This window comes from Engraulis encrasicolus, chromosome 5 (genome assembly GCF_034702125.1).
Source record: "Engraulis encrasicolus isolate BLACKSEA-1 chromosome 5, IST_EnEncr_1.0, whole genome shotgun sequence".
In the NCBI taxonomy this organism is placed as follows: Eukaryota; Metazoa; Chordata; class Actinopteri; order Clupeiformes; family Engraulidae; genus Engraulis; species Engraulis encrasicolus.
This window is the reverse complement of record NC_085861.1, coordinates 51,863,366-51,889,373: the sequence shown is the minus strand read 5'-3', so window position 1 is coordinate 51,889,373 and position 26,008 is coordinate 51,863,366. Positions and strand designations below refer to the sequence as shown.

Genomic DNA, 26,008 nt, shown 5'->3' with positions numbered 1-26,008 from the left:
TTTCAATTTCAATATTTATTTTTTATTATTATTAGGCTATACATTTATTATTAGGCTACTGATTTTTCAGAGGAATGATGAAACAAGCAGTGAGAAAGTGTTGTGCAAAGACAAAGGTAATTATACTGTGACAAATGGCTTGTATGTAGCCCAATACAAAGGTAACAGGTTTTGGGAATGCTATATCACTATGCCGGCATGCTAGACTATAACATGAGAAGTATAGAAGTACACTCACCTGGTGTTTTCTGGCACTAGGCGGGTTTGTCTAGTTTACTCAGTAAAATGTACTATATCACCATTATAGAGTTACAAAAGTATTTAAAAACCTAAACAGGGAAGTTCAGTGTCTCATTGTTAAGATAAATTAACAGTAACAAATGAACACACACACATACTGTCAGGACCATCCTATGCACAAGGGTACGAGTACTCAGCCTCAGATTGGTCACCTGGGGGAAAAATACAGAATTCATGGTCAAACATATGCAGGCAGCATCATACAGCATGTGTTGCAGGTAATGAATGTGTTTAAGGTCCAGAGTGTGACATTTTTAGGGGTCCTAAAATAATAATACCCATAATAAAAATAAAAACATCTTTCATCTTTCTTCGGTGCAACATTTTTGTACACTAAAGTCAGGTTATTAGCAGTTGATGCAACAAAATGTGGATAGGCGACACAATTTATGGCAAGGGCTGTACTTTACTCGTTATGATGCGATAAACTCTGCTCAGAAACAGCTACAGATACATCCTCACTTCTTGGCCCTGGTAAGTTTGAATACATGAATGGAAATCTTCCACAGTGGAGCTTTAAAATGCCTCATAGAGGGAATGGTAGTAGTAATAGTAGTAGTAGTAGTAATAGTAGTAGTAGTCTTACTGGGCTGGTAGTAGTCGTAGACCTTGACCAGGGCTGGCTTCAGGTTGCTCACTGGGACATCCTGTTGGATGGCCAGTTTGTAGACAGCAGGTGAACCCTTTTGGACCTGGTGAAAACATAAAGTGCAACTTCACTGAGGGTGCTGCTGAGGCACAATCTTCTTACTCTCATATTCTTATTCTCTCAATTGCTATACCATATTCTCTTAGGGCAGTCATGGGTAAGCGGTTAGGGCGTCAGACTTGTAGCCCAAAGGTTGTTGGTTCGACTCCCGACCCGCCAGGTTGGTGGGGGGAGTCATTAACCAGTGCTCTCCCCCCATCCTCCTACATGACTGAGGTACCTTGAGCATGGTACCGTCCCACCTCACTGCTCCCTTGGGGCGCCATTGAGGGCTGCCCCTTTGCACGGGTGAGGCACAAGTGCAATTTCGTTGTGTAATGTGGAGTGCTGTGTCACAATGACAAAGGGAGTTGGAGATTGGTTCCAGAGTGGCCAGAGTCATAATCCAGCACTAGCCCATCTCTCTCTCTCTCCCAATACTTTACTGTTAGATGGTCACTTCCTCACCATAATAGAGGTATGGGGAAGAAAAACAAAGAGTGGGAATTCACTTTAAATAATGGCACACTTATGGAGTTAACACATGATATGTCCACCTGGCAACAAAGACCACAATTTAACTGATATATAGAATTTCATGTACAATAATGATGAGAAACTCTACAGCACACTGTTGGGCATGAGTGTGAGGAATGCTTAGAGATTGTGAGGGTGATTTCTTTGTGTCTCACCTGGGACAGGTAGATGAGAACATGGTCGTCTTTGTTCTCTACTCTGTCCACCAATTTGATGCCTTTAAGCTGGGAAAAATAAAACAGCCATTAGTATCACACTGGGGATTGTCCTCAAACTGTCCTCACTGCTATAGCAGCAGAATATTACATTATAAGTATTGTAAGCAAAGATGTATGACTTTTCAAAGACAACGTTATCCTAACATAAACTGTCTGGTAATACCCTCTGCTCACATGAGGCTATTTTAGTCCAAACCTAATGTCCCTCAATGCTGCAACAAACTATGCACTGTTACAGAAGTATGGTCATCCTTTTCAACCGTGAAGAAGCTTGTGATGACTCAGTTTCCTGCAACCCTGCTGGACCACCTTACGTAGAGTAGTAGAGTACTTTTATTAATCCAGAAGGAAATTAAGGTGTCGGTCAGCTACATAAATACACAAATACAAAAACATACATATTGACGTAATACACATTATTGCACATAGCAGTAAACAGCACACATGTAGTACAGCACAAACGTAGTAAGTTTGCTTCATCATTTCATCAAATGGGCAGGGAACTCTATCTAACATCACATGCACCTACTGTATGATAGCATTGGCCATACTGTGGCCAGGTTGCCACATCACAGTATATCAGTGGTCGGCATATAGGGGTCCTCGGGCCAATTTTAGCCCGCCATCTATTCTGCGTGACCCGCGAGATGAAATTAATTTGATGTATTAAAAAAATATATTTTAATTTTTTTTGAATTTCGACCCAACATTTTTTTTATTATTATTAATTTTAAAGGGCCTACATACAGCAATTCGAAACCTTTATTCGGGTATAGATGATAGTCCTAAAGTGACAGACAGGTGGAACATCCCAGCACTTTTCCATGACGCACAGGTTGGAAAGGTACTGGCACGCCCTTGTTTGAAATGTTTGATTACCATGTGAACTACCGAGAGGGCGTCAAACTAGTGGGTCCCGGGCACCGACCGTACTAGGGAAACAACAACATTCACGAATATACGGCATAGCTACCATAGCCCTTCCTGTAGCTACCATACCACAAGGTGAAGGGGTACAGAGAGAGTAAAAGAGCATCATTGCAGGATCATTTAGTGACAAAATCAAATGCAGAGCCGTAGCATCAATGCCGGCAGCGCGATCATTAGGAGCCTATTACAGATAGTCTACGGTAGGCGACATGGGTGGGCATCCAGACATCTTGGTAAGATAAATTAAAATGTCCAAATCACAACACACACTTTTGACTGCAAATTTTGTAATTTATGTCCATCACAGAGCTCCCAAAATCACATATGTTGTCCATTGAAAGGTGTAGATTCGAAATATGACATTTAATCCTAAAAAAGTATTTTTACGTTTTGGTATACAATGCATGAGGTGAAAAACGTATTATTACGCTGTCGGTACTCAATGTGTTAATGAATCTCCCCCCAACAACAAAAACACGGGTGTGGTCATTGCGTTATGACAGAGTTGCGTTTGAGGGAAAAGACGCACACTACGTAGGCCCCTATTTGGTAACTAGCGGTCCCGTGGCCCAATGGTGCGAAACTGAAAGTTGACTGCGGCCCGGAGGTTGTAAGCGCTTGGGGCTTTGGGCCGCAGCCTTACATGGTTAAAATGCCTGTTCTATGCTTCGGGAAGCTGACCTCGCTGAGAGCGGCATTTGTTTCACTGAGGCTATCACTCCATCCATTGACCTATCAGTATACCAGCTCCTCTAAAACAGCCACCATCACTTCCTTAAAAAACCCTGGTTTGAAAAAAAAAATGGTTTGTTGTGACGGGTAAGAACTCATGCTGCTTTAAGAGACACGCTCGTAACCCTCTGCTGCTCGGTGAGTGGCCTGACAAGTATTTTGTTGCTGTGTGTATACCCAGCCTCCAGTGCTTTAATTGTATTTGTTCGCACTTCTGTTCCAGGAGGATACGCGTTTTTGAACTGGCCATTTTTGTCTCATGGTGTCTTCTGATGTTGTCTTTGCAAACGGCAACAGCCTCGTTGCAAATGACACTCGTAGGCTTGGAATTACTAAATGGAGGCAGGATAAACGCATACCTCTGCTTCCATTCTTCTATGCAGGTCCTGCATTCTGAATCATTTTTTCCGTTTCAAGGCTTTCAACAATGACATTTTGCGACAAATAGCCTAATTAATTATTGAAATAGCAGACTCCCCCCCCCCCCAAAAAAAAACCTATGGCCCGCAATGCCATTGTCTGAAAAAAAAAAAAAATTGGCTCGCGTCCAAACGTAATTGCCGACCCCTGCAGTATATTATTTATCACTGATTCTTTGAATGAGGCTAAAACAGGCAACAGCTCATCCCACTTATATAAGTGCTAATTCTGTTAAAAACCAATTACATTTTCATGAACAAAAGAAATACAGGTAATGATAGGGGTCTGTTACACATACATTTATTTTAAAGGTTTAATTTAATTGTAATTTCAGTTCAGTACAGTTCAGTATTGTACACCCCCTATAAAACAGCATGGACATAATAATGTCAATTGACTAAAAGTGAAAAACTCACTGATGAAATGTAATAGTATAGACATTGCCACACCATCACAGTTCATATGTATATTTTATTGTGTGTACGCTGCAAGACGCCTTCATTTCCTCCATAAATAAAGGACATCTACTCTACATAGGCTACATCTAGTGTTGGGCAAATTGGTGCCAGGTGGCCATCTCTGATTGCCCTTATAAGTCATGTGTTTTTTTTTGTTGTTCACTATAAAATTATCTGCTTAGTGTAATATAGATGGGTTTTCTTTCTTTGTTTTGCCCTGGCTGCATGACCCTGGCTGCGCACAACTCAACCTCTGATTGTTGGAAACCGCTATTAGTCAAAAATTAGCTCATGTGGTTGGCTGCCAGTATCTTGCCCCTCCTCACAACACGATGTTTATAAACAAAAAAAACCCATGTATACTAATGCACAAGGATGATGCACAACTTACAAGTTTGAGAGAGGCGGGGTCAGGAGTGAAGCCAGAGAGCATGGTGACATCTACAATGGCCATGTTGGTGCTCTCCTGAGGACCATGGTAACTGAACAAGACGCAGGTGACAAGTTAAAGCAACAGTACATAATTTTCACCTCTGGTGATGGCTCAAGAGACAGATGACATATAGATGCAATAGTGGTAAGTGGTAAAATAAAGGTATTGGCCCCATATCACATGGATTTAGCTCCAACAAATCACCATTTCATTGACAAAATATTATTTTACTCCATTGTAAAGTGAGCTGAATGCAGCTGTGTACAGGGATACGTACAGGACAGTGATCTCCGCATTGAGGATCTGTGCCTGGGCCTTGTTGCACTCTCCCTCAGTCTGTGGCTGGGCCTGAGCTGTGATAGCCAAGGTAGTCTTGTCACTGGAAGTTGGGACATTGTAGAAAAGAGCCACCTGTCACAGAGGAAGCAATTTTAAACTACAGGACTGTTTTTAGTATAAATCTGAATGAGAAAAGTTCTTCATTGACTTTGAAAGTCATTCTATTTTTTTAACAGGTATCAAAACTGAATGTTGCATTTTGACTCATTGAATCTTTTTTTATATACTGTACATATTATTTTTAACATTTTAAAACTTTTGTTGGACACAAGAATGCATTGCACACAGAAGCAAAACATTCCACACAGTAGAAGACTGACCCCAATAGAAGCGCAAGCGGAGCCCTTGGCCTCTATGCTGAACTTCCCAGGAAGCTCCAACAGCGCCCCCTCCTGGTAGAGCAAGGCATTGAGCTGGTTCACCTCAAACTGCTGTTTGGCGCCGCCTGGTGTCTGCACTGTGACGGTGCTGGAGTCGTGTGGACTGAAGACCACAGTGGCATACAGGGCCAGAGCCTGCAGTGCCACCACTGTGTCCTGAGAAACAGAACACACACGCGCGCACACACACACACACTTTTCAGCTCTGGCCTCATTGGTTATTATAATGCAATGGAATGCAGTTGTAATTCCTACTGAAAGGGCAGCTATTGAAAAAGGGGTACCTGCGTGGAAGAAAAGCCTCCATATGGATTCTGCTGCTTCACTAGCCAGCTGACGATCCTGCTGGCGTAGCCCAGGTCTGCAGTGGTCAGCGTGGGCTTGGTTAGGACGGCTAACAGCACGTAAGAGCTCGTCTCCACTGACAGGGAATCAGGCAGCTCTGAGGAGGATGAGGACCAGTGTAGCGCATTGCCTGAGGAGGAAAGACAAGTCAAATCGGGTTCTATTGCCATTTTATACTCCATATAAACAGCATACAGTGTGATGTGAGAGATCATTCCACCATGAACAACTGGTGACATGCACATACACGTATATACTGCCACCTGTTGGGAAATATGCAACTGGTAGGTATGTGAGTGGTGATCTTCAGTCATCTAGGTCATGTTATCCAAACACCTTAGCTATAAGCAACTGGACTTCTCTCATCCAAGAGGCTTCATCCACCTGATAGCTACTAGCATTCCCTCTACATCGACGACCACAACCGTTCAAGCTTCTTGGATGAGGAACAGAAACGTCTTTTAAGCTCAAAAAATAAGTCCATCTTAACACCCACCAAGTAATAAGTTATTACGTTGGTGGGTGTTACAGTCCAATTATCTAAAAATAGGTAACTCTTTGGGAACAACTGGCGACTGGTAAATTGGTGATACAGTATGAACAAGAGAGATGCACGCTATTGTCAGCATAGCATTAGGAATGAATGACCACACACACAGAAAAACACATCAGACAATTTGGTACAGTCCAGGTAATGTCTCGTACCGCCACTAGAAGTCGCTACTGTGTCCAGGTGTTTGAGCAGCTGAGCTCTGATCTCTGCTTCTCCAGCCAGACTGAAGGTGTAGGTCAGCAGAGCAGTGGAGTACATGTTGGACAGATCACTGACGGACGACTTGAGGAACCTCATGGTGCTCTCCTAAGACAAACAAAAGTCATTAGAGGTAAATAAAATCAAAACAAACTGGTCTAGTTCAAGAAGACTAAAAGTGAAGTGAAATGAGAGGGGACTTGTTGCAGCTGAGGGCTGTGGGTGGGATCACACTGTTGAACTGTCGCCGTTGAACTGTATGGCAGTGTTGCTAGATTGTTTGGGATTTATTGGCCTAGGTTTTTTTGGGAAGGAAATCATTAGTCACATTTGGCAACCCTGCTGTGTGGTTAAAAGTACCAGTATGGTTCGCATAGCCTCTGCACTGCCTTGGTCAAGAGATTATGACCAATATGACCAATCAAACGGATGCTTTGCATTAGCTGTGGCCAGGGACGGATCATGACTCCATGGGCCCCTGGGCCAGACAGCAAGAAAGGGCCCCCTCCAGATGTTAGAGACCCTATATTGTTGGGCATTCAGGTGTTTTCCCCCTGAAAATATGTGAAAATAGAGTTGTTAAAAGTGTGATTTTGCACAACATGAGAGTGGAGATTTAGGGGATTGGGCATCAGGGCCCTCTGGACTCGTGGGCCCCTGGGCCTGGGCCCGGTAGGCCCTTGCAGTAATCCATCCTTGGCTGTGGCCATTTTGCTTTCTCCACCCCTGCACAGCCCTACAGTATGATCCCCCTGCCCAGCCACGCCCTAAGTATTTAAACAGGAACAGAAACAGTTTTGTGATTAGTGGACCGGGGCTGGTGCCTCTTGTGGTGATCTTACATAGAGCAGTGCTACACAAGATCACCAGGCATTTAGTTTACCACAGGTAGGCTAGGATTTCCTATATACAGAAGCCCACTAAACTAGGCAGAACAACAACAACAACAAAACCACTAAAATAAGGATATAGCATAGAAATAAATATAGGATTCAAAAGAATCATAAAAAAAATCAGGAAAACGGATTTGAGCTAGATTATATAAAAAAAACACAAGTGTAAGTTTCCTTACGTGTACAGGCATGTCCAGTTCCAGCATCGATGCTGTGATGTAAGCAGTGATGGTGACGTCATCATTTACTCCTCCCTATAGAGACCAGAACAAACATGATGTAAAGTAAAGCCATGACAACAAACTATCCGTGTTTATTATGACTTTGTCAGTTTTGTAAGCCCTGCTTATTCCATATTTGTCAAACATAATGTATGTGTGTATGTGGCTTGCGCTTCTGTAAGGCACTTAAGAAAAGTGCTTGTTCAGGGGGTAATCTATTGACTAATGATAGTAGAGGTACCTTCATTCGGTTGTTGAAGAGCTTCCCTTGCATATGGAAAACTCCGGACGGCTGGAGTTTATTTCTGAGCCAAGTTTCAGCAGATCTTAGAATCCGCGAGTCAATGTAGGTGAAGGACTTCGCTTTTCCAAAAGATCTCATCACAAACGCAGTTAGCCTAAAAGGAACAGATAAAAACAGTATTGCATATTCCAAATGGAAAGCTATAGAGGGAGGGTGGTAAAGAGCATTGGTGAGTACAGTATCCAGGCCTTTTATTATGAAGTAGTTGTGGTCCACTCCACTCACCACGTGTTCCCGTCTCCTGAGCCAAACGTGCTATAAGCCCCATCACTGTGTTTGTAGTTCAGCTGTCGCTGGTATCCTGTTGGTAACAAACGTACAGGAGATGGAAACATTGTATTATGCATGTATCAGTGTGCAGCTAAACAAGTTAGGCTACTTGATATCCTCCCTTTATAAGACTGACATGACAATGTCATAACTATGACCTAACACTTGAATTAATGAATGCCAATGACTGCTGTCATTTAAGGGGAAATCCGGTGAAAAATGGTTTAAATAGTGCTAAAACATGATGCTTTGTGCAAACTTTTTCCATATACGTCACTTCCATACGTCCCCTGCATTCAGAATTCCAGCACTAGTTAGTCGATGCTAAAATTGGGCTTTAGCTGTGAGTCTGTCTGCACCGAAGTAGCCATCGTTATCTCTATTTTCCATCTATTTACGAGGCTCATGTGTCTCCACTCACTCGACCCATGCCTGCAGTTCACCACGGTGACGACAGACTCACAGCAAAAGCCCAATTTTAGTGTCGGCTAACTAGCGCTGGAATTCATAATGCAGGGGATGTATGGAGGTGAGGTATGTGGAAAAAGTTAGCGCTCAGCATCATGTTTTAACACTATTTAAGTCATTTCACAACGGATTTCCCCTTTAATTGTCATGCAATAAATTCAAAGTCACGTTTTACAGTCACCCTGACATTATTTGGGATGTCTTTTTTATGTCAACTTGACATTTACAAAGATGACAGGTTGCCCATGCTTGTGTCATGACAATTTTACATTTCTTAAGACCCCTAGCTGGGGAAGAGTCTATGTCATGTCAGCTCAACATTAACCCCTTAAGACGCGGCTTTATACATTTGTTGTTACCAGTATGGTAATGACCAAGTTGTGGTGCATTACTAAAGGGCATGTGTTGTGTCATAGAATTGTAGTGCTATGGTAGGTACATTTGAATGACTATTACAGCGCGCCACTGGAGGTACGGCGCACATTAAGGGGTTAAACAGAAGTGTAGTGAAATATGTTCACGTAAAATAGAACAGGGTTAACCAGGTTTTACTGCATGACACCAGTTCCTTGCGACCATCTCTGACCAGGTGGAAATGTGTTTCATAATAAAAGTGACCCACTGACCACTCTTGAGAAAGTTGTTGGCTCTCTCTCTGATGTCTGTGGTGAGCTGGCCAGTGTTCTGCAGGTACTGCAGGATGTAGATGTTTGGGGAAAGGATGGCCATGTTCTGCTCTCCACACCCATACGGCATCTTCAGGAGACCCTCCATGTTCTTCAGGGCGCGACCCAAGATATCTCCTGCAGGGAAACAGGTTTGGATGATGATGATGATGATAATGATGATGATGATGATGATGATGATGATGATGATGATGATGATGATTATGATGATGATGATGGTGATGATTTACACTTCATGTATCAGGCATTATCAATCATGTATTACATGTTAGGCCTTATTACATGTTTAGTGTGATCTTTGGGACATTATCACCGCTATAACATCATCAGGAAATTGATTGTGTGTGTGTGTGTGTGTGTGTGTGTGTGTGTGTGTGTGTGTGTGTGTGTGTGTGTGTGTGTGTGTGTGTGTGTGTGTGTGTGTGTGTGTGTGTGTGTGTGTGTGCGTGCGCGTGAGTGACAGAACAGTACTGTGAGTGTTTTATTTGCCGCAATGTGTGTTATATGGCAGCTATGTGTTTGCCTGGCTCTCACCCGACCTGTAGTTCCACGCAGCTTCGTGAGCTCTTCCGAAGCATTTATTGCTTCAGTATCAACAAATTCCTTCAAAAAGGTTTTCTGTTGATCTCTAAAGCGTAGATATAGTCTATAATTTGTCCTGTGACTCCTCAATGCGAGCTGCTGCATTTGAAGCAATAAATGGTCCACTTATTTTTTGAGTTGAGAAATGGAATCCTGCTACATGCTACCAGACCTCTGTGTGTGTTGAGTGACACCAGGGGGCTCCAGAGCACACACACAGAGGTCTGGTGGGGACCAGGCTAGCTATGTGTATGTTGAAGACCAATTTCCCTCAAAAGAATCTTGAATCTTGAGTGTGTGTGTCAGAGAGAGAGAGAGAGAGAGAGAGAGAGAGAGAGAGAGAGAGAGAGAGAGAGAGAGAGAGAGAGAGAGAGAGAGAGAGAGAGAGATATCTGTGGTACCCAGCACAGAGACGGAAGCTCGTGTTGATCCATTTATGACATCTGCTGGTAATTTCAGCTCCACATCCTCTATCAAAGCGCCCCCTGTTTGGATAAAGATAATAATAAAACAAAACGATAAACAAATTATATTACATCATTACATTACATAATATCATATCATATTATATATACACAGTATATAGCAATTTAAATATATAATTATGATAATTTGCTTTTACATCCGTGTATATACATAGCACCAAAAAAATAAAGCAAAATAATAATACCAAATTAGATTATATACATGATGACAGTTTCTTTTGATATTATACACAGGATTTGAGAGTGTATTGGTCAAATATGTTCATGGTATAAACCTGAATAAGCCTGAAATATCAAGTTCAGTGGACTAGGATGTTAAGAAGATTACCAGCAGAAAGCAAAAGTATATTCACCCTTTGGACATAGGAGCCAATTGAAGGTCTCTGTTTTCTTTGTTCCTTCAGCCTTGAATGACAAAAACATGAAATCATTATAAAGTGTGCAAACAGTAGTTAGTGTTATTATGCTTAGGCCTATGCATGCTTTAACCTAGCTATTCAAGACTTCATATTGGATATTGCTAACTGGTGATGATAAGGAATGTGTACCTACCTTGACCAGCAGGGGGCGTGTGACTATGTCAATGCGGCCCCTCTCAGGCACAGACACCAACTCATTTCCACACAGGGTCTGGGAGGAGGTAGCTTCCGCAGTCACGGTCACATTCATCAATCCTGCCACACACACACAACATACAGTACAGCTACTTACTTGACATTATGTCTTACAGGTGTGTCTTGTCCAGGGTTGGTAGCAGTTTGTGGAGTTGTAAAATGGTCATTGTGTCACTGTTATGGCACTAATAGACCAGACACAACTTGAACGACACCGGCAAAACAGCCAGATGGCGTAAGTCAGCTTAGCCACAGATGTCTATGACTCGTAGTTCAAAACGGCGTACCCAAGTTGAGGTTTTACCTATTGATGTGTAACAAGTCCAACAGGCGGACAAAGATGCGTCCGTCTATACACTGCCTCCTTATGGACACAGGAGGAAATTTACAGAATTTACAGAATGCGTTTCAGACGGACCGACAGACAGACCGACCGAACGACATACCCTGTTATAGAGATGCTAGGACGCGTCTAAAAAAAAAATTACATTTCTAAGCCATAATGTATGCTTAAAAATAAATGATGGTAGTCAGGCAAAGAGGAGATTTGTGAATTGGCAGCATACATTCTGGAAATCAACAACTAAAAATTAATTAAGGTACTGTTTTTCCTTAACACGTGTTTCTTAAGTCACAGATACTGATTAGGCATGTTAGTTAACCTAATAGTGAGTGATTTATTTGTGAACCCTAAAGTAAAGTTTATTTTTACTGCTGGGGAATTCCTGTACTGTATTACCCAGTACGGAGGGTACCAGGGTCCAGCTGAAGGTCTTCCTGCCGTTGGCACACAGACAGGAGGAGTACTGGCCATCAGCAGAGGGGCTCAGAGTGAAGTCTGATGAGGGAGTTGGAGTCACTGTCACCTACACATACATGCACAAACATAACAAGTGGATCCTACTAGACTGGATTTTTTTTTAAATTGCCATGGATATGATAAAGATGTGTAATTCATAGAAATACCATGATGCACTTGGGCAGATAGTTGAAGACTGTGGCTTTGAGCTGGAAGGTCTCTCCACGGATGATGGAGTATGGCAGGGATAGCTCCAGGAAGAAGGGCTGGAAAACGGTGAGCTGGCCTGGGGGGGCGAGACCAAAGCCTTCTGGGTGCAGGCAGAAGGCCTCCGTCTCCCAGGTGGTGATGGTGTCGGGGACGGTGACAGGGACCTGTGTGTTCCCAGACTCTCTGTGATACACACACGCACACACACACACGCACACGCGCACACACACACACACACACACACACACACACACACGATGTGGGAGTGGATTTTCAGTCCCGTCCCATCCCGTGACATGGCTCAGATCAAATGTTAGTGGCTGCAATGATGACCACATAACTGTAAAAATGGATGGGTGTAATTTTGGTTGTTTTAAGTACATTAAAATCATCTATTATTTGCATTCCTGCTCCTGTCTGCTCTCTTTCATTTTTTATTCCAGTCAAGTTCAAGTACAAGTTCAAGTAAGTTCAAGTTCAAGTAATTTTATTTGTCACATACATGGTAATTGTAGTGAAATGATGATGGGGTCATCAGCTCTGCATCTTAAAAATTAAAAATTAAAGAAGTAAAGTAAAAAAGGAAATAAAAGGTGAGAAATAAGTTAAAGAAAAAAACAAAGAAAATTATTATTTAAAAAAGTCTCTGTTCAGCAGTCGCACTGCCTGGGGGTAAAAACTTTTCCTCATTCTTTCTGTTCTGGCCTGAATGGTTCTGAGTCGTCTGCAGGACTTAAGTAGGGTGAACATGTAAGAGTTGGGGTGTGAGACATCCTGCATAATCTTCCTAGCCCTGGCTCCCACTCTCTTAGTGTAAAGGCCCAAGAGTCCTGGAAGGTTGGCTTTGATAGTGCGCTCTGCAGAGCGCACCACTCTCTGTAGGTCCTTCTGTTGTTGTTGTGTGCAGCTTCCAAACCAGGCCGTAAAACAGCCTGTTAACACACTTTCCACCGCTGATGAATAGAAGGTGGTCAGGATGGGAGTGGAGACCTTAAACTTCCTCAGTAGGCGGAGAAAGTACAGCCGCTGCCTGGATTTTGCTGTCAGGTGTTGAGTGTGTTGTGACCAGGAGAGGTCCTCAGTCAGGTGTACTCCCAGGTACTTGTAATTTGAGACCCTCTCCACAGGCTCCCCGCTGATGGTAAGTGGCGTGTATGCCCTGCTCTGCACCTTCCTGAAGTCCACTACCATTTCTTTCGTCTTGCTGACGTTCAGGGCCAGGTTGTTGGACTGACACCACAGTGCTAGGTCATCCATCTCATTCAGGTAGGCTGTCTCGTTGTTGTTTGAGATGAGACCCAGCACCACGGTGTCGTCAGCGAATTTTAAGATGGAATTTGAGCTGCTGGTGGTTGTACAGTCATGCGTGTAGATGTTATAGAGCAGGGTTCCCCAACCTTTTTAGCACCAGGGACCGGTTTGAGTCCCATTTTTTTTTTTCGCGGACCGGTAGTCACGCGTTATAATAACAACAACAACAACAATAATAGCAATAATAAATATAATTGTTATCACACTATTATTATTATTATTATTATATTTTTTATCATTGTTATTATTAATAGGCCTAATAATAATAGTATCAATAATAATCAATAGGGTCTAAAAATAAGGCCTAATCCTTTTCCTTCACTCCATTCAAAATGTGTAACAGCCTACATTTAAACATAACATTTAGTATTTGACTATTAAACTGACAATTAACCCACTAATTTGTGGAGCCATTCTTGGTCATAGGGCTAGTGGTGCAAGGAAGATCACCCAAAACTAGGCTACTACATACTACTGCTATTTTTCACCATGCGAGAATATGCGTTCTCTACTTTGGCCATGTTCGTTTTCATTGAGGACATTTGTGCGCAGGGAAATTCAGGGCTATTTATGACTGGGTTATAGGTCTCCTGGTTAAGTGGCGCTTCTATTAATTCAAGGTCAACTGTTTCCAACAAGCAGTCGTCATTGTTTTTTCGAACAACACGGGGAATAGTTGGAAGCTGGAGTTTGATACCGCTGAAGTTTGCCACTAGCAGCTCGTGCCCTCGCGTCGCGTGTGAACTGCTGCATAACCAGCGTTTGACTCTACCGCGGTCCGAGTGCAATGTTTTTAAAAAGGCAAAAGGTTGCATGTCATCGCCTGATATTCTGCCAACGGCTGACTTTCAGGAGCTCCTGAAACAAGTGTTGGTCGTTAGGCCTATTAGTTGCAACCACAAGACATGTCTCGCAACGCAATTACGTTCTTAACACAGCGTTGTTGTCACGAAACTGAAATGGCAACAAATGATAGAAGTGGATTTCTAAAATAGCTCCCAAAAGTTTGCTTCGCAACGTTCAAAAGCCTTAAAAAGAAAGAGCCGGAGAAGACAGCCAACACTCCAAAACGGCCACCATCCACTTTGCATTGCAGCATTGAAATGTAAAGTGGGCGCGGCCTCGCAGCATGCGTCTGGCGCATTTGACATTCAACTAGTGATTGGACGGCTCAAAGAAAAGTTTGCTTGTTATTGAAAATTAAAATAGCCTACTTGTGCTACGTCTAGGCTAATGCAAATATTAATAAAGAGATACTAAAAGTTATATTTGAGATAAGTTCTGCACTGCAGTTCATAACAAAGGCATGTCTTCTGGATTTAAAAAAAACCCAAAAAACTTATGTCGTGCGGCCCGGTATCAAATAGTCCACGGACCGGCACCGGTCCGCGACCTGGTGGTTGGGGATAGAGCAGTGGGCTCAAAACACAACCCTGGGGCGAGCCAATGTTGAGGGTCAGCTGACTTGAAGTGACACCTCCACCTATTCTGACCACTTGAGGGCGATCAGTGAGAAAGCTGAGCACCCAATTGCACAACTGTGTGTTGAGTCCCAGCCCCCTCATCTTGTCAGCCAGGCGCAGGGGGATAATGGTGTTGAATGCAGAACTGTAATCTATGAACAGCATTCTAACATAATTCCCCCTCCCCTCATCCAGGTGGGACAGTGTGGTATGTAGAAGGCTTGAGATGGCATTTTTTATTCCAGTCCCACTCCCATCCCAATAACGGGATCGACAAAATTTTGACTCCCGAAAAATTCCATCATCTATAACACACACACACACACACACACACACACACACACACACACACACACACACACACACACACACACACACACACACACACTGGGGAAAGCAAGGCGTCAGTGGAAGGCATGCTTGATTCAGATGGACATGGTGCAGCTCAGGGCTGTGAGGTTCGTCATAGAATTCACAGCGAGAGACATATTCTGTTTTGCGGATATTTCACTCACCCAACCTCAGCCAGGGCCCAGAGCCATGTTTCTGGGAAGACTGTGCGGACCGTCACGCTTGCAGCTTCACTCTCATCTTCACTGGCAGCTCCATAATCGAGCTCGGCTCCAATCGTCAATAAAAGTCACAGCAGAAAAAATATAGAAATAAAGCAGAAAAGAAAAGGGTATCATTAAAATCTGGTTTACCTTTCGGTACAGCATTAGGACTGAATATCGCCCCTGCTGAAATATAGGGGTGTAAATAATAATCGAAATGTATCAATATAATGCGATATAATCTGACAATTGAATCAAATTGCATCGTATCGTGGGGCATTCTTAAGTATTGAAAATAATCTAATCGCTGACCCCTGCCCAATGCCCTAGCTAGCTCCATAACATAATAGAAGTGGAAAAGTAATTGGGAAAAAATCTAATCGAATCATATTGTGTCGTATTGGGGGGCATACTTAAGTATAAAAAATAATTGAATAGCATCGCATCGAAAAATAAGATATCGATATTGAATCATATCGTCATAGAGGCGATTTACACCATTGTCATTTACACCTCTACTGAAATAATGTCAGAATAGAAAAAGATCTATGTCTATAGAAAAACAAAACAGAAAACATCACATTAGACAAATTTAGTATAATAGAAGTGTACTTTGTTAAAAGTGCACTCGTACTTTTTTTTGCTTTTACTTTTTTTTATTTTAAGTGGTTTACATAGGACTACATATTTCACCTGCTGAAATAATTTGTTAATAACAGAAACAGATCTACTGTACCTTCCATTTCCAGCGTTTCATAATCTTCTAGAGAAAAACAAAATAGAACACATCACATAAGACACATTTAGTATAATAGAAACATGACTGAAGTGTACTAAGCATGTTAAAAGTGCACTCATACTTATGTGCGAAGAAAATATGCTTATAAAGTGTACTTAAAATGAAATGTAATTAAGTTGATCTTAAAGAAAGTACACTTAGACAACTATACTTAAAGTGGAAGATGTTTGGCTAAAGTACCTACTAAAGAACACACTAATCGTGTTCTAATAGTGAACTTACTAAAAGTGTGTTTTGTAATAACATATTGCTATTGCACTTTTTGAAAGTGCACTATGATTATACTTCACCCAAATGTCTTTGAAGTGTGATTTTATAAAGTGAGCTTTAAAGTAAACCACTTTAACATATTGCTATTATACTTTTTGTTAAGTGCACCATGATTATACTTCACCCAAATATCTTCAAAGTGTGCTTACACAAGTGTGTAAGCTACTGCATTGCTACTGTACTTTTTGAAAGTGGACTATTATTATATTTCACCCAAAAGTCTTTAAAGTGTGATTTTACAAAGTACAGGTAAAAGTAAAGCACTGACACAGTAACATATTGTTTTTTACTAGGGGTGGGCAAAAATCTTTAATCACATTAACCCAATGACTTTCTGTGATTAATCGCGATTAATCGCATAGCGTGCGAAACCCAAAAATAATGATAATAAATAATAAATAAAATAAATAATAAATTAAATAAAAATATTTAATAAATTAATAAAATAAAATAATTAATAATAATTTGCATATGTAGGCCTTCTGTGTAGATAACCTATGTAGGTCTAATAATAATAATATTCCACAATGGAAATGTAGGCTATTTGCCAACCTATCAGTCTAAATTATATAGTAGGGTATATGCCTATCCAATGTAGGCTTACTAATGAAACAAATGATTGCATACAATATTACACTACGGCTACTTGAGATTGTAGGCAACTGAAACTGATATACTAGAAATTAGAAACTCAAATTAGGATGGTGTACATGGGCCTACAAGAAGAAAAAAAAACTGCAACAGGCACGCGTGCGTGTGTGTGTCCCGCCTTCTCTCACTGTCAAAGACTCCCACCTTCTCTCTTATCTGTCACTATTATTTAAGGTGTTTCAGCGACTAGAAACTAATTGACTGTCTGTTGGCATTGAAGGCAATTGCATTTTTCAAAAACAATAACGTTGACATGACTAACACTATCTTAAATGCTGACGAGGTTGCCGATGTCGCGAAATCATATGTTGATGCAGCCTACTATTAGCCTAGCGAGCCAGACCCGTACAGCAAAAAGCTGTACAAGGGTCTAGGTGAGCTCGGAGAGAGTGTGGGCGGGATAACGGTTGTCTATCAAAATGCCTTGGCACTCAACGCCACGCAATAGGATGGTGGAACAACCAATCCCCACACACTTCTGTGTAACGTCACAGCTGTCTTTCATAACGTACACGCGACACGCCCCTTTGTAGGTGAAGCGGCAACTTCGAGCCGTCGTAGCAGTGAATGCGTGTGATCACCACAGCCACAAACAAGTTTCCTAATAGATCGTGTTTTCACTTACACAGTTCAAAAATGCCTCGTTTTCAACCACATGGCCCTCCTTGATCAACCAGCGAAATGTTGAGCAATTTGAGGCTTGTTAAATGGTTATATTTATGATTATTGTCAACATGGCATGTTCGGTGTTAGCTAGCTAGCTGTATACCCATAAGGGGTCTTACACACCAGGGCGGTAAAGCGTCGCGGAACGGCCGCGTTTTTTACCGGCGTCTGTGAAAATACATTGAAACATATCTGTCCTTGCACACCAACCGGCGGTAGTCGAGCGTCAGCGGCGCGGGAGCCGGCTCCGCGCCGCGCTGCATTTGGAAAATAGAACTCGAGCGTATTTTTCACGCCGGCGACCGGCGGTGTCTCATTCAAATGAATGGCAAAGTAGCATGCTAGCTTTGGCTGTGGGGAGGGTTTTGAATAGGACTGGCCGCGCACGCCGACGCTGTCAGTGTGAAAGGCAGAGAAAAACACGCCGGCCAAAACTAAGCAGAAAGACCGCGTTTGTCCCGGGACCGTTCCGTTCCGCCTTGGTATGTTTTGGCCCTAACTAATACACGGCTGGATATCTAGCTCTGTGTAATTGACGACAGGTTGGCTAGCTGCTAGCTCGGTAGACTAGGTGTCATTCCCATCTATTTAGTAAGCTACAGGTTGGTCAATTTCAACATGCAGTTGTATTGCTCACGCTACCCTTGACTTGTCAGTACCTGGTGATGCCACATTTTTCGGCTCAGCCCTTTCCGAGATATGAGCAATTCTAATGGGGGCAGCGTTTGTTTACATTTTTAAAAAATGAAACATAGGCCAACTCCAAATATTTTCCCAAAAGGTACTGCTGTTTGCTAGTTGTCTGCTGATGTTTTATAACCTTTTGGATGTTTTTGGGAATAAATAAAAATGTTTTTTTTTTAAATGTAAACAAAGAGCTGCCCCCATTACAATGACCAGGATCTCGGAAACGGCTGAAGAAGAAGAAAAAAAAATCTCAGGCACTGACAAGTCCAGGGTAGTGTGAGCATTACAACTGCATGTTGAAATTGACCAAACTGTCCCTTTAAAAACTTTCAAAGCTCCCAAATGTCTCGGTTTTAATGACATGGATCTTATTAGAATTTGGGGCAGGCATATAATACAAGGCTGGATACCTAGCTCTGTGTTATTGACGACAGGTTAGCTAGCCACTAGCTTGGTAGACTAGGTATCATTCTCATCTATTTAGTAAGCTACTCAAAGACTTTCAAAGCTCCCAAATGTCTCGTTTTTAATGGCATGTGTCTTATTAGAAATTGGGGCAGCAATTTCATTCTACACCTACAGTAGTGGTCTGATAATAGCGTGTGACTATCTGGTTCTGTAAAATGCTCAAATTAGCTTACCGAGCTAGTTTAAAACATGGAATGATCAAATGGTAATGTGTTGTGATCTATTTGTGTCCGATAAGTTCATGGTGTATTATTACATCAATCCATGTCAGCCACGAAATGTATTATCATCCAGGCTTTTTAAATTAAGTAAACACTTTCGTGCTGTACGTAGTACGGACAGATACCATGTTTCTTCTTAGAAAGTTTCCTGTTTACTAGGTAGCCTGGCCCCCCTCGCGATTTGATTGGCCCTGTCATCAGATAACTTTTTAGCCTCGCAAAACGACTGGGGTCCGCTAGACTGCCCCCGGGAGCAAATTCAATTTGCGGTCGCTAGGGGCGTCTAGATTTCTAGGTTAGCCTATTATGCATGCGCAGCCCCATGTAGAAACCAAAACGTTGCGTGAGGAATGAAATATCTCGCGGCCCGCTTTTTGATCAGGGCTTTAGTAAGTCCGCGTGGCGTTATTGCCAGCTGATAGACGGCCAGCATGACAGTAGACTACCTTTTCATGCTGACCGTACATTAGACTAACCTTGCGAGCTGCAAAGGCGAGCCACATGCTGCTCGAGAGTTGCGCAAGGAGGACTGTAGAACTGTGTACCGAAAATGTCCATTCAGAAGTTGACATCCTTCTGTAGGCTATGCAAAAGTTTGTTTTGCCTACTTTTCTAGACATTCTTCTTCTCTGTCAGCAGTCATTGGAAGCAGCAACAGGCGCGCTGACTCTTTCAAATTAAAAGCCACGAAAAAAAACGGTCATAAAAGGCAAAAAAAAAAAAAAAACAACGAAAAAAACCTGCTGCGTTATAACGTTAACAAAATTGTCGGGCGATATTGACCTCAATAGTTAACGCACCGTTAACGCGTTAACGTTGCCCAGCCCTATTTTTTACACAAGAGAGGGGGAGGAGCTGAGGACATTGGTACTGGCTGTCTGCAGATCATGGCTCACAATTCACCACACCTCTCTGTGTGAGGTGAGAAAGATTAAAGTGTTCTTTTACAGTATTACATCTCATCATAGGTTTGAAGACTATAGTAGAGTACAAATTATTAAGTTTGGTCTCCTCAAAAGATAAATAAATGAAAGGTGTGTGTGTGTGTGTGTGTGTGTGTGTGTGTGTGTGTGTGTGTGTGTGTGTGTGTGTGTGTGTGTGTGTGTGTGTGTGTGTGTGTGTGTGTGTGTGTGTGAGAAGTACTTTGTAGGTGACCAAACAAAGGAAGGTGGTACAAAGTAAGAGACCTAACACAGAAGGTGGTATAAGGCTGAGTATGAATGATATGTATATATGTAATCTCTGTACCACTGTAAATGTCAATTGTACTATGCATGCATATCACCCATGTAACCTGTGGCTGTGTTCAATGTACAAGCACTGAGAAACACTATGGATTGTATTATTACATTTATGTTATTTCATGTACTTGGTAGTAATTACTATACTAGTTAGTAGTAGTGGTCTCCCAGAGGCGGTTTCCCAGAGGCAGCAAGACTGAGCACTTCTCTTGCAGCCTTCAAGAAACAAGTAAAGACCTTCCTCTTTCGAGAGGAGCTACTAAACTAATGCTTGAGCTGGCCTAGCACCAGGGCAGACTCTTGACATGATGTTTAGTTTAGTTTAGTTGTGTGTGTGTGTGTCGCTTTGGTTATAAAGCGTCTGCCAAATGCAATGTAATGTAATGTAATAATAATGTAATGTAGTGGTAGTAGTTAATATACTTTCCAGTACTCTTAAAGGATATGGTCTGAAGAATACATTGTATACTTAGGTATATAGAATAATGAACTTCAAGTAACAATAAAATATCATAGAAGTGTACTCCTACACACTCTCTATACAGTACCATACGAATGCATGAAAAGCGCGTTTGGAGCACAATTTCTAAAGTAGGCTTGTAGTACATTTCACGCTGTCCAAAACCGGTGCCAATTTAGCATACTCAGTGTGTTGCAAGTGTGCTAAAGTACTGCTTTAGTGCTCCAGCGCACTAATAGTGCACACTTTAAATCTGCGGAAATAGTACGCTTTGCACTAAGTGTAGTCATCAAAAGTAAACTTTAAGTATGTGTTTTTCACCTGGGCGCATTGCTACTTTGAAAATAGAACGAGTCTATTTTCTTGGGTGTGCGCATGGTATGGATGGGCTCCCATTGAAAATGAATGGCCCAAGAAGTCCCATTGAAGTTAATGGCACAGACAGATGTAGGACCTCTACTGTGTATCTAGCCTACTGTATCTCTTAATCAGCCACAATTATTATTGTATATCCACAAAAGATTAATTTGTCAGAATAATTAACAACTCCCACAAGGAACAGGGCTATCATAAGCTTATAGTATAACATAGGAGATGCAGCAGAGACACGGTTCTATCACTGCTGTGCAGAGATTTTTATTGTTTGAAAAATTTGTCAATTTCATAACTTTTGGTATGCAAATACAAAAACAACTGAATCTGCCTGACCTATCGGCATCCATGTAAGCTGCAATTACATTTGCAGTTTACCAGCTAGGACAATCACATTTTCCGTGCATTTCCATGGCCATATCCACTTAACCCTATCCAGACTGGGGGGGGCTAAAAGTGCCCGCACCAACTTTGATGTTGTATAATTCCTTAACGACTTAAGCTATGACTACGAAACTTTGTGACTTTTCCTAACATTTAGTTGGCTACAGTTAGGTACCGAAAGATTAGGTTTATCATTTTTGCCGTTGCCGTGGCAACGGTTTTCTGACAGGTATGTCTGACCAAAAATCACTTTACCATATCTATGACGCCATATTTTTTCATATTTTTTTGTTATTTCCATTAGCATCAGACAACTTTGTGAGCATTTAAGTGGTTTGAAGCATAAAATCATTAAAATTTAAGTGCATTACCTAAATTTGTTGGAAAATCCATTATGGCGATATTTTGGGCATAATAAGATAATGATGTCATAATGACGTCATAATACCAGATAATTACACAAAAATTATGTCATTCATAGATGTCCATATGTAGATCATCTCCTCCAAGTTTCGTAGTGATACTGTATTCCGTTCATGAGTTATGAGGGGGGGGGTCAAAAGAGCCCCCCCCCCAGGCCCAGGAATGCCAAAAAAGCCCAGTCTGAATAGGGTTAACACATGGGTAGAAGGCTGGGACTGGATGCTGATTCCCGTGGATAGAGTGTGGACGCTTCCCGTGGACGCTAACTGTGTAATGTGAAAAAGAACAGCTTAAGAGCCCGCAAACCTCTAACGCTTGCACAGCCCCCCTTCCTCATCCCATGCATGGGAACCTGAAATGTATATGCAGCATGACTGCACACGTGTCTTGGTATTATGCAAAAGAAATGATCTACCTTCACCAGATACTGTACCTTACACATGTATTTCTTATACTTGTATGATTTCAACTATGTGAGGGGAAAGTAAGTCAGAAAGTAGAAGTAGTAGTAGAAGTGAGGACTTCTGGAAATAGCCATACTACTTTTGGCATACTATGGGAGTAGGAGGGTTTCGAGACGTATTTCGCCTCGAAGAAAGTATCATCAACTACTGAAGAAAATGTGTAGTTCAATGCTAACCTAGGGCGAAGTTCAAGAAACAAACCCTCTTTATTTTTACAGACACAGCAACTTTTGGTTGGTACCTGACATCTTTGGTACGCTACCTGGCATCCACTTTTCTTGTGTGTGTGTGTGTGTGTGTGTGTGTGTGTGTGTGTGTGTGTGTGTGTGTGTGTGTGTGTGTGTGTGTGTGTGTGTGTGTGTGTGTGTGTATGTGTTTGTGTACTACACATAGAGGTAGAACATAAGACTAGAGGTGACCCAGCCCCCCTTTTCACAGCAATCCGTGGCAGCCGTAATGAAAAGTTAAGACTGCAAAGGAGGGATCATCTTCTAGGCCAATACAGCTTCAACTCGAAGGTCCATAGCAATTGTTATAAATTATACTGTACAAGCATGGTACAATGTTCAAAAGTGTAACTTCCATACCGGAATAGATGAAGTCACATGAAGGGCCCTCTAGAGCCATATTGGTTATGGCCTTCAATCCCAATTTCTAAGTCAAACACAAACAAAACATGTAAATATAGATGCACTGTCACACGCACGCACGCACACACGCACGCACGCACACACACACACCATGACGATGGGTAGCCATAATTACCAAATTGTTATCATCGTTGGCTGCTGTTGTACCTTAAGAACCGCAGGAGGGCCATGAAGGGGATACGTGATGGGATGATCCCATTCACACTTCAAGTCCTCAACAGCATCATCAATTTTTGAGTCCAAAGTTGGTAATAATGCAAACACCTAGAATAGCATGAGCACAGAAGAGACAGAAATAAAAGAAAGAAAGAAAGAAAGAAAGAAAGAAAGAAAGAAAGAAAGAAAGAAAGAAAGAAAAAACAAGGTTGTCCCTTAACCCATTTTGTCCCGTTTTTGGGAAAGGGTGCTCTCTTCCTATTAAATCCTAAATATCTCAGCCTCCAAAGCACATACAAACATTAAATGAGTTAAGCCAAGACCCTCCTCTTGCATTATAACGTGTTCATTCAGCTCTAACATACCCAAATATTTAATAATACAGCTAAAATCTCAAAATCCTGAATGGAGCGTAAATGTGTCTCCAGGACACAATGGGTAAAATTAGAAGTTAATATTTTCTTAAGTAGAACTATGTAGCATACAATAAATGAATAAAATGTGCCTTACTAATAAAACTGGACACAACTGGGAAAGGAGGGGTGGGGATGTGTCATATTTGCACATGCTGTACATTCTGTGCCCAACTGAATTTCCTCAGCGACTAATGAAGTCTGTCTTTCTTTAGCACTACTACTACTACTACTACTACTACTACTACTACTACTACTCCTCCTCCTCCTACCACTACTGCTACTAATACTACTCCTACTACTCCTCCTCCTACTACTACTGCTGCTGCTGCTAATACTACTACTACTACTACTACTACTACTACTACTACTACTGCTACTAATACTACTACTCCTACTACTCCTCCTCCTACTACTACTGCTGCTAATACTACTACTACTACTACTACTACTAATACTACTACTACTGCTACTACTACTCCTTATACTACTACTACTACTGCTACTAATACTACTACTACTACTGCAGTAGTAAATAACGGCAGTAACAAGGAGATAGTTCATGAGTAATTTCTTTCAGAATCAATATTCAATATAAGTTCTAAGCTGCACTCATGCATCCTCATGAATCTAGTGGGTTTTCAGAATAAAAATACTTTTATGAATTTTTAAAATGTTAAATAAAAACCCGCCCATTTAGGAAACTGGCATTGATCCGACTTTGTTGCATTGACGTGACACAGAAAAATTGGTCACCATATTGAAAATCTTTGCTACTACTGTACTACTACTATTTCTACTTTTATGACCACTACTACTACAGTACTACTACTTCTAACATCTACTATTAAATACTACTACTACTGATTTGGACAGATGCTATGGTAACCTTCTGAGCATCAAGCTGTTTCCCGGGTGCCAGGATGAAGACACTCTGGTCCACTGTGCTGAGGCCACAGAGAGAGCCAGGCCAGAGAGGAAAGAAGAAGAGAGCGGAAACAGCTGCCTCTATGGCGTCACCGCGCCGCCATTTTGATTTTGTTAGATATGGACGTTCCATGTAAATAACACAATGTTCAGACTCATACATGAGTGAGGAATGAAACCGTGTGTTGTTTTCTCTGTCGACCACATTTTCATCAAATTCACTTATTTCGCATTGTATTCATTTGATACGGGATTAATAGTTGATTTCTACGTTTTATTAAAAAAAAAACCCGTGATGACTGGAAACGGCAACTCTACAAAAAAGTTCCTTTTTGGGAACTTCTAGACGCAACGCTGACTCTTCCTGAAAAGGCAAGTGGCTTAATGTTTTTGTATTGCATAAATATGACAAGTAACTATCCACTTAGCAGTAAGTTCGTCATTATCTTTATATTCGTCATCAAATGGATTTAATATTATGGTTGTATTCATGGATCTTTCTGGACAGTGGGTGATGTGTGTCGGCCGTTAACGTTAGCATATCTCCATGGACAGCTAAGTGTCTATGATGTTAAATTATTAGGCCTATGTTGAGTATAACTATTTTATTCGTAAGTATAAAATGGAAGTTAACACATCTCCTCCCAGTCGTTGTTTGGAATTTTAGCCTTAGTCTCCCGGCCAGTTTCATAAATTTTCATCAGCCAGCGAACATTTTGTCCGATGGGCATGTGTAATTTCTAGAAGTGCTAGTTCTTCAGAAAAAGGATACGTGCCTAAGTACACTAAACCAACGTTAGTTCTGCTGCTGTGTTGTTCCGGTTTTTATTCCAAACTTCCATTTTCACTCCTAATGTTCACCCTGACGTGAACAGGAAATGTGCATGATATCATTTGACTGTTGTAGGCCCCTAGAGTACTTCTAGGTGTTTTCATGACCGATGTCAGTTAACTTTTTGGGAGCCAACGCATGTGAGGCGAAACGTGTTTTTTACCTGACTTGGGAGTCAAATGTTTTGAATGTCTACTATACATTGATTAAGGCATTTTCACGCACGAGCAGGAAACAATGATACATTACTAATACTTAATTCAAGTCAGTGGCAGGAAATGATAAACCATAACCAGCAACGCATTAATTACAGCAATGCATTACTTTTTCTGCAACTCAGAGAATACCTTAAGTTTGGCAGTTTTTTAGCAACTCAGTCAACATTGCATGTAAGCTTAACACAATAATGCATATTTTTTCTTTTTTGTGTCACTCCTCACCACATATGGCAGATTTAGTGTGAAGAGCCACCTGTACAAGATTCCTGGGACAGCAGAACATGCACCTCACGCACTACCCTGGCACCCTGGCTG

The 26,008-nt window shown here is 41.6% G+C and overlaps 1 protein-coding gene across 1 annotated transcript; it reads right to left on the bottom strand.

Moving 5' to 3' along the window:
• Positions 1-24,686, bottom strand: LOC134449645 (alpha-2-macroglobulin-like). Its single transcript, XM_063199702.1, has 22 exons — positions 24,606-24,686; positions 23,263-23,411; positions 23,085-23,151; positions 16,128-16,154; positions 15,353-15,458; positions 12,021-12,246; positions 11,794-11,920; positions 10,993-11,114; positions 10,794-10,845; positions 10,357-10,440; positions 9,314-9,490; positions 8,175-8,250; positions 7,887-8,043; positions 7,604-7,678; positions 6,486-6,639; positions 5,720-5,910; positions 5,376-5,591; positions 4,994-5,127; positions 4,675-4,765; positions 1,681-1,749; positions 887-992; positions 1-452 (listed from the first exon to the last, which is right to left on the bottom strand). Exons 3-22 carry the CDS (start codon positions 23,122-23,124, stop codon positions 412-414), a joined length of 2,271 nt encoding a protein of 756 aa, XP_063055772.1. The 5' UTR covers positions 23,125-23,151; positions 23,263-23,411; positions 24,606-24,686; the 3' UTR covers positions 1-411.
• Between the last annotated feature and the right edge of the window lie 1,322 nt (positions 24,687-26,008).

Excerpts from the sequence above, each read along its gene's own strand:
- LOC134449645 (XM_063199702.1), bottom strand. The coding sequence starts at position 23,124 with ATGGCTCTAGAGGGCCCTTCATGTGACTTCATCTATTCCG. Across the intron at positions 4,766-4,993 it reads AATGCGGAGATCACTGTCCT|TTACCATGGTCCTCAGGAGA; the intron begins GTACGTATCCCT and ends CGTCTTGTTCAG. Across the intron at positions 453-886 it reads CTACGACTACTACCAGCCCA|GTGACCAATCTGAGGCTGAG; the intron begins GTAAGACTACTA and ends TTTTTCCCCCAG.